Source organism: Silurus meridionalis, chromosome 10, assembly GCF_014805685.1.
Source record: "Silurus meridionalis isolate SWU-2019-XX chromosome 10, ASM1480568v1, whole genome shotgun sequence".
Taxonomy (NCBI): Eukaryota; Metazoa; Chordata; class Actinopteri; order Siluriformes; family Siluridae; genus Silurus; species Silurus meridionalis.
The window spans coordinates 18,713,830-18,728,024 of record NC_060893.1 but is presented as its reverse complement, the minus strand read 5'-3'; the positions used below and the strand labels follow the sequence as shown (position 1 = coordinate 18,728,024).

The following is a 14,195-nucleotide window of genomic DNA, read 5'->3' as shown; positions in this document are numbered from 1 at the left end:
GATAGTGGTGGTATTAAGATGTGGATTAAGTCGGTTAAGTCCCCTCTGAAGGCCCAGGTACCGAATGCATGGCCCACCACTGACTTTATGGCTGCTATACGGTTTTCTATATCATTTTATATACATTAAATGAATGCAAAAGAATGCAAAAGTGAGATCTTTTCTCATATAGATTTCTGATGAGCGTAGAATCTCTGTAGCACAAAATCCAATTCAAAACCATGCCAGCGCTTCTAGCATCACATGAAACAACAGTCCAATTATTAAACATGAACGATCCTATTACAATAATTATTCATTAATAATGAGGACCCACGACTCGACTCGTTTATTTCCACCTTTATGCAATCACTGGCAACATTTCATCCTCGAGAGGAACTGTTATTGTTAGATAAGAAAACACTTAGCATGTCGGTGACACCTCTGACTCAACCAGGGAACAGCCCAGAATGTGGCCTCTCCCGAGGTGTAAACTCTCATCAGGGTTAAGAAGAGTGTTTGAGTCATGGGTATTTTTTTTTGTGACTCAGATCTGAGTGTTGTGTTTCCGCACACCCCGGCTCTAGCGTTATCAACCGCTGTGTTCCTGATTCAAACAGGAGCTAATCTGATAGCCTGCCTGTGCCTTTCACAAGCTCTTACATCATGCCATTATGTATTATTGCTTGTGCAATTTGCAAGCAGTTACTACAGTAATGCTTCATGACATGAAATGGTTTAGAGCGGGGAAAAGTGTAAAAGTTCACCCGAGCCGAAGTCATCGGCGTGGAAGTCTTTCCGATGTCGGAAAGAAACTCTGATTGTGAAGAGAGGAAAGGAATGATAATGAGGTTATTTGACTTTCTTCAAGAGGAACTAGAAATGCAAGACCGAGGCAGGATCTTGAACACTGCGCTGTGTGTTTGTAGGCAAATGAGCAGAATTGGCCTTTAGCTCACCTTGTTAAGAATAAATGAATGACTCTGTGATCAGAAGTGACACAGTGTTATGTTGTTACAGGATAATCTGAAGAGACACAAATAGCCCCGTTAGTCACACAATGTCTAATTCGAAAGCTGTTTGGACTTCGACCGTTGCCGTTCATCCTATAATCCAGTTGAGAAAATGTTTGCGTCTGTACCGAGTGCACGCTTCATTTACAGTAACAACTGCATTTTCCTAAAACGGTCCCAGCATGAGGACGTTCATACATTATTAACAGAAATAATTACAATCATGGGTACAATAGCATACTGGTGCACAAAGTGGATAGGCTACATTAAACTGGCTCTAGGTGTGGAAGTGTGTAACTGAGTGTCGAATTAACACACCAAACCATATATTTGAAAAAGCAAACGTAAGTACAATAGCTTTATTTGAATACTGTTCAAAACAGCTGACCTTCCATAGCGTATCCATTATCATTGCGTATGCCCAAGTTACTGTTAACACGAGCAAATAAATCATTTTCCTAATAACTTACATCGTAAAGTGTTCTCCAACTCCACAGTGATTTGCCAATGTGATTAATTATCTATTTGTTATAACACAAACTATGCATTTTCTAGTTAGTGTTAATAATGCTGGACGTACACAAAACCATTCAGCTTCTACTATCGCTTACATTATAGAAGCTGTAAACATCCGTTCATTCAACAAGCTAAATAAATAAGAAAATAATATCACAAATTGGTTTTAAGGTTATCGATAAACACACAATGCAGAAAGTCCTCCTCGACATGATGACATGCATGGAGACTCTTTGCATCCATGTTAAAAAAAAAAAAAAACTTACACAAAACTCCACCACGTGAACAATTATTGACGTCTTTACATGTGTTTATGAGGTGTGACTGCCGTATGAGTCCTTGTGTAACCGGTTATAGATATAATAACATTTTATAAGCCTACAGAGTGTCATGCAAAAGAATGTGGATGCAATTGCAGATCATTTCAACTGAAGTGCAAATAAAGAAAGACAAAGAAACAAAGAAACAAAAAATTTAAAATTAAAATGTCATATATCGACCAGGTATGACATTATGACCTCCTGCATAATATTTTGTTGGTTCCCATATTGCTGGAAAAAAAACAGTGACCTGTCGAGCATCTACAGCATTAACGTTTTCAACAGTTTGAGCTCGTCTGTTGGATCGGACCACACAGTCCAGACGTGCATTAATGATCCTCGGCCGCACACGACCCTGTCCCGGGTTCACCACTGTTCCTTCCTTGGAGCACTTTTGACAGATACTGACCACTGCAGACCAGTAACATCCCACAAGAGCTGCAGTTTTGGAGATGCTCTGACCCAGACGTCTAGACGCCACAATTTGGCCATCGTCAAACTCGCTCATATCCTTACGCTTGCCCATTTTTCCTGCTTCTAACACGTCAACTTTTACACCAAATATTGATTTTTAAAAAAAATATGTTCTTACAATTCCTTCTTACTTCATAGCATTTTCACACCTGTCTAAATCATGTTGAGTGTGTGTGTTAATATGTCAGATCAGCAGTATTAATGGTTATTTGATATGTAGGGGGGATTCATGGAGAACCATTGGTTGGCATGAGTGAAGGGGAAAAAAACTTCTAAACTTGTGTCCTCAATTTCATAATTATATACCTTCACAATTATTTTCTCTAGTTATTTAAAAATGTGCTGTGAGACGAACAGTTGGATAATAAAATTGTAACGAGTGCTTAACAGGGTGTGGATTGCCTTTTTGTTTTCAGTCATTAGATCCCTTTTAGACATTTGTTGCTTAATGTAATTTTGCATGCAAACACGGTGGGGTTTTTTTTGCACTACAGTAGTTAAAAGCCGTGGGAAAAACAGGTATGCCTGAAGGTGAGTTTTGAAGAATCTTGGTGACTCACTCGATAATTTCACGGCTTAGTGGTGCAGAAATGAAGCCCTGCCACTGTGTTCAGGTTGGAATTTCAGCTGTGTTATGTGGAGATCATGAGCAGGGCTGGTGAATTCTCTCTCTCTCTCTCTCTCTCTCTCTCTCTCTCTCTCTCTCTGTGTGTGTGTGTGTGTGTGTGTGTGTGTGTAAGAGCTGAGGTAGAATTTGCATTCGAGGAGGCGTGTGCAGCCTTCAGCCTCCTACACTGGTAGGGCTGACATGCACTACATGAGAGTCAGGAGGTAGGTGAGAGAGAGGACTAAAATAGAAAACATTTAAGTTGAGGGGAAAAAAACATCCAAGTGAGAGATGTGGCAAAAATATCATTACTGTATTACTGTACATATTAAAAAAAAAGTATTTTCAGTATCCATGATAACCCTAAACAACCTTAATATTTAGTAATTTACATTTTTCGTTTATCAAGTTAGTATTAGTATAATTATTATTTGAATAATCATTAGTATAGATGAAAGAGGGAGCGATAAAAATAAAAAAGGCACAATGCTAATAATACTCGCTAAACTCAGAAAGGTGCTGTATATTATGGTCATTTATATTAAAACCTAAGTAAAATATTGTAATTCAACCCTTCTCTGATATAGGCAGAATAATGATATGCATACATACAATTGAAAAGGTGCATTTTGTAATCTTTACGATCCTTTATAGACGTGCTATAAGTTATATTTCAAATAAATCTCACGAAATATTTTCTTTATACTGAAATGTATGATCAAAATATCGCAAAAGTTTTGACTAGTTGTGCTTTTCATTTCTTTCTTTTTTTTAACCTCAGATGTCTATATTTTTCATGAGCATTATCTTCAGGGTGGAGTCTATTTGCAATTGTAAACAAATACCGCAAAAACAAAAATATACAAAGTGCTCCTTCAAAATAAAAATAAATGAATTCTTCAGCAGCCTGAATACCAACAACAAGAAAAAAAAAACAGATTGGTATATAATTATGACGGAGATGGAATTAAGCATAATCAAAGTTGGAGGCTGAGAGGGTTCTCAACGTGTGATGATGAGCTCTGTATTTGCGCAATCATCTATTAATGGCGCGCCCCATGCACGAGATAAAGGAGGGATGGAGGGAGGTAAGGATCTCGCAAGGAGGAATGGGCGAGAGGAGGGAGTCTGTGCTCGGGCGGGAGAAATAAGCCTTTCAACCAGATAAGAAGGGGGGTGTTACATAACCACATGAGTCATGAGATTACAAAGTAGCAACGGAAAAAAAGGGAGAATTTCTTTTTTTTTAGCTCCAGAAATAGAAAAACGTGTATACAAACAATGACACATAAGATATCATAAAAGAGATGTGCTGCTAGGAAAAATAGCAGCGAAGGCAGGAAACTGACTTCAGACTCTGTTTCCGAGCTGAGCTGTTGATCATTCAGGACTTATCTTTAAAACGAGTTAAAAGGGCACCACACACACACACACACGCACACGCACACACACACAGTGACTGTTTAAAGCACCTGACCTGGATCTGACTTTCAATCCAACAATAATCCATCTTCATAATCACAGTTTCAGTCCATAAAAGCGACTTAAAGTGAGGTAGAGTCAAAATTATGCTTTCGGAAATGAGCTACTTGAAGCGAGCGAGGACATTAAATCGATTTAATGAGCCGGATCCGTGGACTTTTAACAAATAAGTCACTACTTGAGCGTCACTGTGTAACAATTCGCACTTATGATCATTGACCATGGTTTATGCTTTCGCATGCCCTCCCCCCAAAAAGAAGATTTGAAACATTAATTAAGCATTAACTGCTGATGACCAAAACATAAACACGTGGCACCAGCATTCTCCCATACACTCCCTTACACACTGCTTCCTCACCTTAGATAGGCTTCTCCGAGTGCTTCCGGACCTCTGTTTGGAGACGGCGGTGGGCCGGCCCTGCTTGAGAGGAGCACTAGGAGCTGCTGAGGTCTGGATGTGACCGTGATTCAGAGTGTTAAGGACGCTGACATCGGGAGGCCTGGCTGTGCTCGGCTGCGTCCTGGGGAGACGTCTGTGGTTGCCGTCTAGGCTCACCCTCCTGCTGCTCCCTCTTGCGTTCTGCACACGAAATTCTGCCAAATCGCTCGCCTTCGCGTTCGCCAGGAGTCTGAAGGCGGTCGGGTTTAACTGAAGAGAGGAAAAGCAGAAACGTTAAAAGCTGAAGTAGAGACAGCAATGAGTGTGTGGAGACACAGTGCTGTGCTTCTTTTTGGGCTGTTTCACCTGCTAAAGCTCTATCCAGCATGAAGTTTTCTTTCAATAAGTAAGACGACAGCATAAAGCCATTAGTCACGTCTGGGTGAGTGCCCTGCTCTTTCTGATCTGCCCTGCTGTGAGCTGCTGTGAGTTTCAGAAAAAAAGTGTGTGTGTAAGAGAGAGAGAGAGAGAGAGAGAGAGAGAGAGAGAGAGAAGGCACTGCAGCACTGCACATCTACGATTGATGTTCCCTCTCCCCCTTCAGTGATGTGCTGTTATGCCACCAAAGCAAAGGAAACATTACTGCGCCTTCACGGTTGGCTGGCCAGAGCCGAGACAAAGTTTGCCAGGAGGACAGAGTGTGAGAACACTGAAAATGCTTTTATTTGACTAACAACCAATACAGAAAATAATTGATTTGAAAAGGAATTTTAAAATGAATTAATGACTATAAGGAGAAAGTGCAAAATATCTGCTTTAATAAGCCTATTTACATCATTAGACAGTAAACCTTTTTTTTATATATCCCTTAATATATTCCTGTTTAAAATGCAATTAAAATTAAAGCAGCAGTCTGTAATATTACAGTGACAAACCATCTTCCACCTTCTGTTACAAGTGGCAGAACTGAGAGGCTTTTTTTCAGGCTAAGATTTTTACATTTTCAGGCCTGTGACATCTAAACAACAAACGCAGCAAAATCATACTTATGGCAACAACGTTTTTTCAAGGATGCACTGGTTTCATAAAATGCAAAAAACATTGCATGCACACAAACAGTGTCTCACAAGTGAGTACACCCCTCACATTTTAGCTACCATTTTAGGATATCTTTTAATATATTCCAAAAATAGCTGACAACAAAAGTAAGTACACCCTATCTAATAATAGCTCTACATCATGTAACTATGCAAAGACACACATCATATTCATCATGTTCATGTTTTTGTCTGCTTGACAGGACCATACAAATTTGTGTATCTTGTATTAGAGCAGTTAGAATTTGGTGCTTTAAGTACAATTCTCATACTGACCACTGGATGTTCAACATGGCACCTCATAGCAAAGAACTCTCTGAGGATTTGAGAATCGTTGCTCTCCACAAAGATTGCTGAGGCTGAAAGAAGATCAGTAACACCCTCAAACTGAGGTACAGTACAGTGGCCAGGGGTTGGGTTCAACTCAGAACAGCTCTCGCATGGGTCCATCAAAGAAGTTGAGTCCTTGTGTTGTGCATCAACTGCAGAAGCTCCTTTAAATGCAATGCTTTAAAGGTTGCTTGCCAATTCTCAGACCATACAATGCACACTGCAATAAGTCTGTTTGCATGGTCGTTGTCCAAGAAGGAAGCCTCTTTTGAAGCTTGTTCACAAGAAAGCCCACAAACAGTTCACTGAAGACAACCTGTCCAAGACCATAAATTAATGGAACCATGTCCTTTGGTCTGATGAGACCAAGATAAACTTGTTTGACTCAGATGGTGTCCAGCATGTGTAGTGATGCCCTGGTGAGGAGAACCAAGAAAATTGTCTTGCCTACGGTCAAGCATGGTGGTGGTAGCATCATGGTCTGGGGCTGCATGAGTGCTGCTGGTACTGGGGAGCTGCGGGTCATTGAGGGAAACATGGATTCCAACATGTACTGTGACATTCTGAAGTACAACATGATGCTCTCCCGCTAGGAACTGGCTGAAGGGCAGTTTTCCAACAGAATAACAACCCCAAATACACCGCCAAGAAGACAACTGCCTTGCTGAGGAAGCTAAAGGTGAAGGTGATTGAGTGGCCAAATATGTTTCCAGACCTATACCCTATTGAGCACCTGTGGAGTATCCTCATGTGAAAGGTGGAGAAGTGCCGTGTGTCTAACATCTAGCAGCTCCGTGATGTCATTATGGTGAAGTGGAAAAGGATCCCAGCAACAACCTGTGAGCTCTGGTGAATTCCATATCCAGGAGGATTAAGGCAGTGCTAGATAACAGTGGTGCTCACACAAAATATTGTCACTTTGGGCACGTTCACTTGGGGTGACATGTTCTTTGACATGTTCACTTAGGGTGTACTCACTTTTGTTGACATTTATTTAGACAATAATGGCTGTATGTTAAGTTATTTTTGGAGAACAGGAGACATTTACTGCTAAACAATTAAAATGACATTTTCTTAACAAACAAGAGACACAAATGGCAGAACTGTAAGCAGCCGAGTTTGATATATATGTTTTCTATGTTTGTAAACTCTCTCTCTCTCTCTCTCTCTCTCTCTCTCTCTCTCTCTCTCTCTCTCTCTCTCTCTCTATATATATATATATATATATATATATATATATATATATATATATATATATATATATATATATATATATATATATATATATATGAGTTTACAAACTCGGGTCGCAAAGGCGACTATGCGAAAATGCTATACTCAATACACACAGGTCTGCACAGACAGAGGAAGCACGAAGGACAGTGCTTAATATTTAAGACATGATGTACTGGATCACCAAGGGAATGACAAGCATGTATAGGGAGGGGAGTTCCCAGAATATAAACACACACAACAGAGCTTCAAATGCTTCACATAGCAGGGATATGAGCCAATAGCATAGATGCCTGCGCTAGGATGAGAAATTATAACCCTAACATCTCAGTAGTGTTAAGAAGTGATGAGGATGCCACAAAACAGTTGGCTTTGAACACATCTTATAAAAGTACATTATGCCCTTTAAACAAAAGATATATGGACACAAACACCAAGATCAATGCAAAAACTGAGTCAAGTCATTTACAGTCTCCACCCAATGTCTTAATTCACTCAGGTGGGTCTTAGAAACACCAAAGTACCTGCATTGCATTTTATTAAATTGAATTGTGGAGATTTCTGCTCATTCAACCACAAGAGAGTTAGTCAGGTACTGATGTAGGCGAGGTGAGGAGGCCTGGGGTACATTCAGCATTCTAATTCATCCCAAAGGTGTTCAGAAAGGTTGTTTTTAGAGCTCGATAGCAGGCCACTCAAAATCTTTCACTCCAACCCTTTATCTTAATGGAGCTGGCTTTGTGGACAGGGGCACGGTCATGCTAGAACAGGTTTGGGTCTCCTAGTTCAAATGAAGGGACAAATGTAATCCTGCTGAATCCAAAGACCCTATACTATACAAAACCCTATACAACTGTGTGCCTCAAACCTTGTGATAACTGTTTGGAAAGGAACCACGAATGGCTGAAAAAGGCAGGTGTCCAAATATTTTTTTTTTCCATATAGCGAATCGTTCTTTCTCAGCACTTTTCTTACTTCTTTAAAAATAGACAAGAAAACCAGCTGCCTTTTTTCCCCCCACTGTATCAATGCTGCATAAGCTGAAACTGGTAAAAAAACATAAAAAAAAAAACATAATTCATTGAACATATACAATTATTACTTCTTTTTTATAATAAGAATAAAACAAAGGTGCCTGTTCTCCACTTTCCAGTATACAAGTAATCTAAATAACAGAGGTACTGGATACTGCACTGTTAGATAGATTACAGATTGGTCTCTTTCATTCTAAATATATACACACATATATACAGCCCTTAACTAGACTAAACTATTACTCAGCTTACTGGCCCCAGTGGGGGTGTTGGGGTGACAGGATCGTCTGTAATCGATTCCTATCTAATTTTATCAGTCTCATAAGAGCTTCCTTTACTGGCATCTTATCTTCTTTGTTCCTCTTTGCAGGCAGACAACGGGAACAGACTCCAGGTCTGAATGCCATATTTAGAATCAGCTAGAAACTTAATGGAGCAACAATACATAGCTGGCCAAAAAAAACACAAAGTTGACAACTGGCCATTAACTTCTCTGTTAAAAAACAAACTTTGATTATCTGGCTGGCGTAAAAATAAGTTTACCCATCTTACTTCTACAGACATTAAGAGAGAACCCTAAATGGATTTAGTGTGGAACACCCTGTTCCACTATTGGCCCCCATTTTCTCTTATAATAACCTCCACTCTTCTGCGAAGATGTTCCACAAGATTTTGGAGTGTTCTTGCGAAGGTTTTGCTCATTTAGCCACATAGGTGTTAGTAAAGTCAGGTGCGAATGTCGGTTGAGGAGACCTGCGGTGCAATCAGCATTCCAATGCATCCCAAAGGTTTTCCACACTAACCCGTGTAAACCATATCTTCAAGTCATGCAAAGAGATCATATACAATGGTGAGCCTCCAGATTTGTGGACAGTTTGGGGAAGAACCAAACAGGGCTTGAAAAGTCAGGTGTCTCACTATTTTCATCCATATTGTGTATGCAGCCGCTAGGTGTTACTTATGAAATGCACATGATTAGTGACTCATCAAAAAGTGCAACTAACTCTAGAAAAGCAAAACGTCTGGCGTTTTTGGAGCACTCAAGTGCAACTCAACTGCATTGGGCCAGGCAATAAGGGACTCAACCATAACCTCAGAGAAGTTCTATCAATCTGGGAAAGAGTTATAAGGCCAAAAATAATTAGAAATTCACTATTTTACTGTTTTACAAACAAAGAGCTGACTAGAGTCTTCCCAGGACTGAGTGTCTCAACAAATTCAGTGTAGTGTAAGACTGTTTATTGCTCAAAGATATAAAATAAAACCAAAACGAGCTACATCATGTGACCTTCAGACCTCTGCAGGCACATTAAATGTTTAGCACAATAAAAAAACAACTGAATAAATACAGTACATATGATACAGATTTGCAAAACTGCATCTTAATAAACCACAACAGTTCTGAAACGATATCATCGGTTTACGTTTTTATAAAAATGGCACTGAAATTGAAATCTGTTGTGGTTTTTATATGTTGTCATATGAGATTTGTTTACAGAAGTTTGTGAGGACCACACAATTGTATTATGGCCTTGCCATCCATATCACACTCCACACTCCTCCGCCATTTTCCGTCCTTTTTTTTTTTTACCTTTTATTGTTCACACCTGCTCTTTCTGGGTGTTTGCTCAGCAAAAACAAAATTTATTACAAGAAAATGTTGCCATGCAGCATTTTGCTTTCACATACATATAAAGGGAATAAGTTACTAAACAAGATCAGACACTTAAGTACGTAATACAGTTCAATAATAAATAAATAAATAAATAAAGTTTATATTTATTCAATTTTTCATTACTTTCTATATTTTATGATTTTGCATGGACTTTTTAAATTTGTAGAATTTATTCTTGGGTGATTGCATAATGAATTCTATGTATTTATTATTATCTATTATATTATGTCCCTGCTTATTAGTGTTTATTTATATATATTAATATTTATAACATTTTAGTTATGTTGTATATATTTTGTATTAACTTTTAAACATTAACATTAAACATAATAATAATAATAGCAAATCAACAAAAATATTTTTATAAATATAAAAATGATCATCAGATCTTCCATTTCATCAAGCTTGCATACTACCACTCAGGTCAACTCTGTACATTACATGTCTATAAGTTAATTATATTTGTAAAACAGATATAACACAGGGATATTTGTAGTGTAGGTGTGGTTACGACAGACAAGTATTTCAACTTTTTCCCATTGGCGAGAAAAAAAAACCCAGGCAGATGTTCACTTCCTGAAGAGCTACACTTGAAGGGAAAAGACATGAATATTCTAACAAGGAAGCTAAAGTTTTTCTGCTTACTCATCTCCACGGTTTTGACTTTGCCAATTGTTTCAGCCTGCTTGACTCCCACAGGCCACCTCCCATGATTAAATACAAAACTTAAAAAAAAAAAAGAAGAAGAATGTAAGCAAATGCATTCCTTGTTTCACTAAATATTATTTAGATTTTATTTATAAAGTATTAATAAATAAAGTTGAGTATAACATAACATAAAAGCATAGCACTGAACAGCAGACAGTTCTAATGCTTTTTACAACATCTGGCAGCTGTGAGAAAAAAAAAAATTTGCTCAAAAGTAAGGACGCATCTACATCATTGCTTTTAGACCAAGTACGAGTATGAAAATGTTTTGGTACTCGTTAACGATACAAACATGCATAACCCACTTAGTATTAATCAATTTAGAACATTTAATTACTGTTTGATTTAACTGTGTCTATGATGGTCGATGCTGTGTGTGTGTGTGTGTGTGTGTGTGTGTGTGTGTGTGTGTGTGTGTGTGTGTGTGCTGTAACAATGAAACTTAAGCGATTATTCCTTGTGAGTAGCAAAAGTCTTGCAAAAGCACTGTGGTTATCTCAAGAACAATAGATTCTCTGCATGTTCCCTTCTTAATGCTAATCAATACCTTAACATGCAAGCAAGTGGTGGCCTCCAACGTTCATAGCATAACAAATGTATTAATTTGCAAGTAAATAACTAAACTTATTTTAAATGATTAAATCTAATCAATTTATTAATAGCCAAATAGTTTCTTTTATTGGGGAAGGTTGACAAAAATATTATGGTAATGTATTCTAGATGGTTTGTCCACAAATGTAAACAACAATAATCTATGTTGTATATGTTCTGTGTTTATTTTAGATGTGCTGAATTTCCCACTAATTTCTATGTCTACTTAAATTTCATTTCAAAGATTCTGAGAGATTACATAGTGATCAATTCTGCAGAAAAATAGATTTGATTGATTTCAGATATTTAACTGCAAAATACTCCCAGTCCACATAGAAACTGAACTGCCTACACAGAGGATAGTCACATGTTCCGACTAGATTTGTAAAAGAATGGAAGAAGCAAATATGGACCACCAAAGAAATACAAATAATACACCAAAGATCTTAGCAAGCCCCTCCATCCACACAATCCTTTAAGAGATCTAGGCTATGACTTTTTTTTCTGAGTGTGCCTCTATACAGACACTGTGTTTCCATACAGCTAGCTTTAGCGACCAAACAAATTCACTTACTACACCTTACAGGGCCAAAATGAAGGAATTATGGAATAAGATATGTTTGCATGTTTAAAACAGTCTTACCTCTGTAAACTGTAAGGGGAAGATTCCGACCTTGTCACCCAACTTCCCTTCAGCCCAGTTCTCATCCACTCGCTTTAACAAGGTGATGACGTCTCCCTGCATACGAATGAGACAAGGGTAAAGACACAGAGACAACGTGAGACAAGTAGTATGCAAAATGGGGCAATGAGGTGAACTGCGTCACCACTGCTCTGACCGCACGTATTTAATTTTCACACTTTTTTCACCCAAATTAAAAAAATAAATTATTATATATTTTTATGCTACTTAAAAAAATTTATTCTGTTTAATTTAAATGTTATTTTCTATAGTATTTTTTATTTTATCTTTTTAGATGAGTCATTGAAAGCATTTCTGAAAATCTGCATGTCATACTGTGCATGTGAACCCCCCACCCTCAAGTCTTTCTTTTTATTTTATTTTATATTCTTTTTTAGATTGAATGCGTGACACTTGGACAGATGCAGGGGTGTCCCGAACAGCTGTAATTATTTGAAGCTGAAAACAGGATGCCCTGTCTTGTATCTGCAGGCCCTTAACTCCTTTCCCTAAAGCTTTATTTCTATTTAAACCATCTGGTCTCAGGGAGAAAAAAAACGAAAAAAAAAAAAAACCGGGCGCTCTTTAATGGACTCCACAGAGTCACAGCTGTTACATAACTTTCTCTGAAACAGTCTTGGCATGTGTGACTGTAGAGAAAGCTAAAGCTAAATCCCATTACTGCCAAAAAACTAACTCATTTATAAGGTACAAGTCAGCAGCATATAAAAAGCACCATGCATTATTACTGAGGGGATTTGATACTCTCGCGTTCAACCCTAAATTTTACTGGTATCACGGTAAATCCCATTTCTTTCACGTACATGCATCAAAAAATGAGTTTTCGTCTGATTACGAGAGAACTAGAGCTGATGCAAACACTACAGCAGTGCGCGGTTCCAGTACTGGAGGGGTGGGGTGGTGGGCAGGTTACAGGTTCAACACTGTAATCTCTATAGCGATATACAAACACTCACAGAAACTGTGTGATAACTACATTGTGTATCATGAGAAGGTCCTTAATTTTTTTCTAAATTCTACATTTTTGTTTTCTACATTGATTAACTTGTCCGAGTGCTAAACTGAAATCATGTGCATAAGGGAGCCCATTGCGGTATAACAAGCGGGTGAATGAGAAAGAACAGCTTTTTTTTTACCATTTTTTATTTTTCTTAATAATGTAATCAATTTTAATCTCAATAACAATACATAAGTACATATACTGAATTAATCGTATCTTACAATATTATGAATATTAAACACACACACCTTCATGAAGGCCAGACACTCCTTCCTGTCATCTGGATCCAGCCTGTTCAGGTCGAAGTCGTACAGGGCGCGGCACAAAGGCGCAGGCTGCGTTTGATCGCCCAGGACCTGCACCATAATGCTGGGTACGAAACCACTGTTCCCTTTAATGTCACCATAATACCAATTGTCATCCACTCTCCAGCGCAGGCCGACCATGTCGCCGGATTTCATGGTGAGCTCTCCGGGTCCATTGCTCTGATAGTCGTACAAGGCTTTAGCCAGCACCTGGAAAAACAAACACAGATAATACGGATAAGAGAGACGTAGAATGAAGGACAAAAGGGACAAGAAACAGGAAGTAGTGTATAATGAAAAATAAAAACCATTAACACATTTTCTTTAATCACTAGCTAACATGATCTACTAGTTTTTCACTACATGTTCCACGTAAAACTTGACATATTTATTCCCATTTTGCTGCTACTGCCGCTCTTCTGGGAAGATTTTTGAGTGTGCTTGTAGGGATTTGTGCTCATTCAGCCGCAATGGTGTTAGTAAAGTCAGGTGCTGACGCATGGTGAGGAGGCCTAGGGTGCAGTCAGAATACTATTTCATTACAAAGGTGTTCATCAGGGTTAAGGTCATGACCTTCCACTCCCACCTTTGTAAACCAGATCTTCCTGGAGCTCACTTTGTGCACAGTGGCATTGCCATGCTAAAACAGGTTTGTGTCTCCTAGACATACTATACAATTGTGTGCCTACTTTGTGGTAAAATTTTAAAGAACCGCAACATATGGCTATAAAATACAGCTGTCCCAATAC

General features: G+C 38.5%; 1 protein-coding gene across 1 annotated transcript in view; it reads right to left on the bottom strand.

Annotated features, from left to right (window-relative positions):
* Window positions 1–14,195, bottom strand: part of sh3rf2 (SH3 domain containing ring finger 2) — a 35,939-nt gene that overhangs the window by 13,464 nt on the left and 8,280 nt on the right. Inside the window, exons 2-4 of the mRNA XM_046859874.1 lie at window positions 13,390–13,656; window positions 12,082–12,177; window positions 4,750–5,040 (exon numbers count right to left, since the gene is read on the bottom strand). Of these exons, the coding sequence (XP_046715830.1) occupies window positions 4,750–5,040; window positions 12,082–12,177; window positions 13,390–13,656 (654 nt within the window). The remainder of the gene's footprint in view (window positions 1–4,749; window positions 5,041–12,081; window positions 12,178–13,389; window positions 13,657–14,195) is intronic.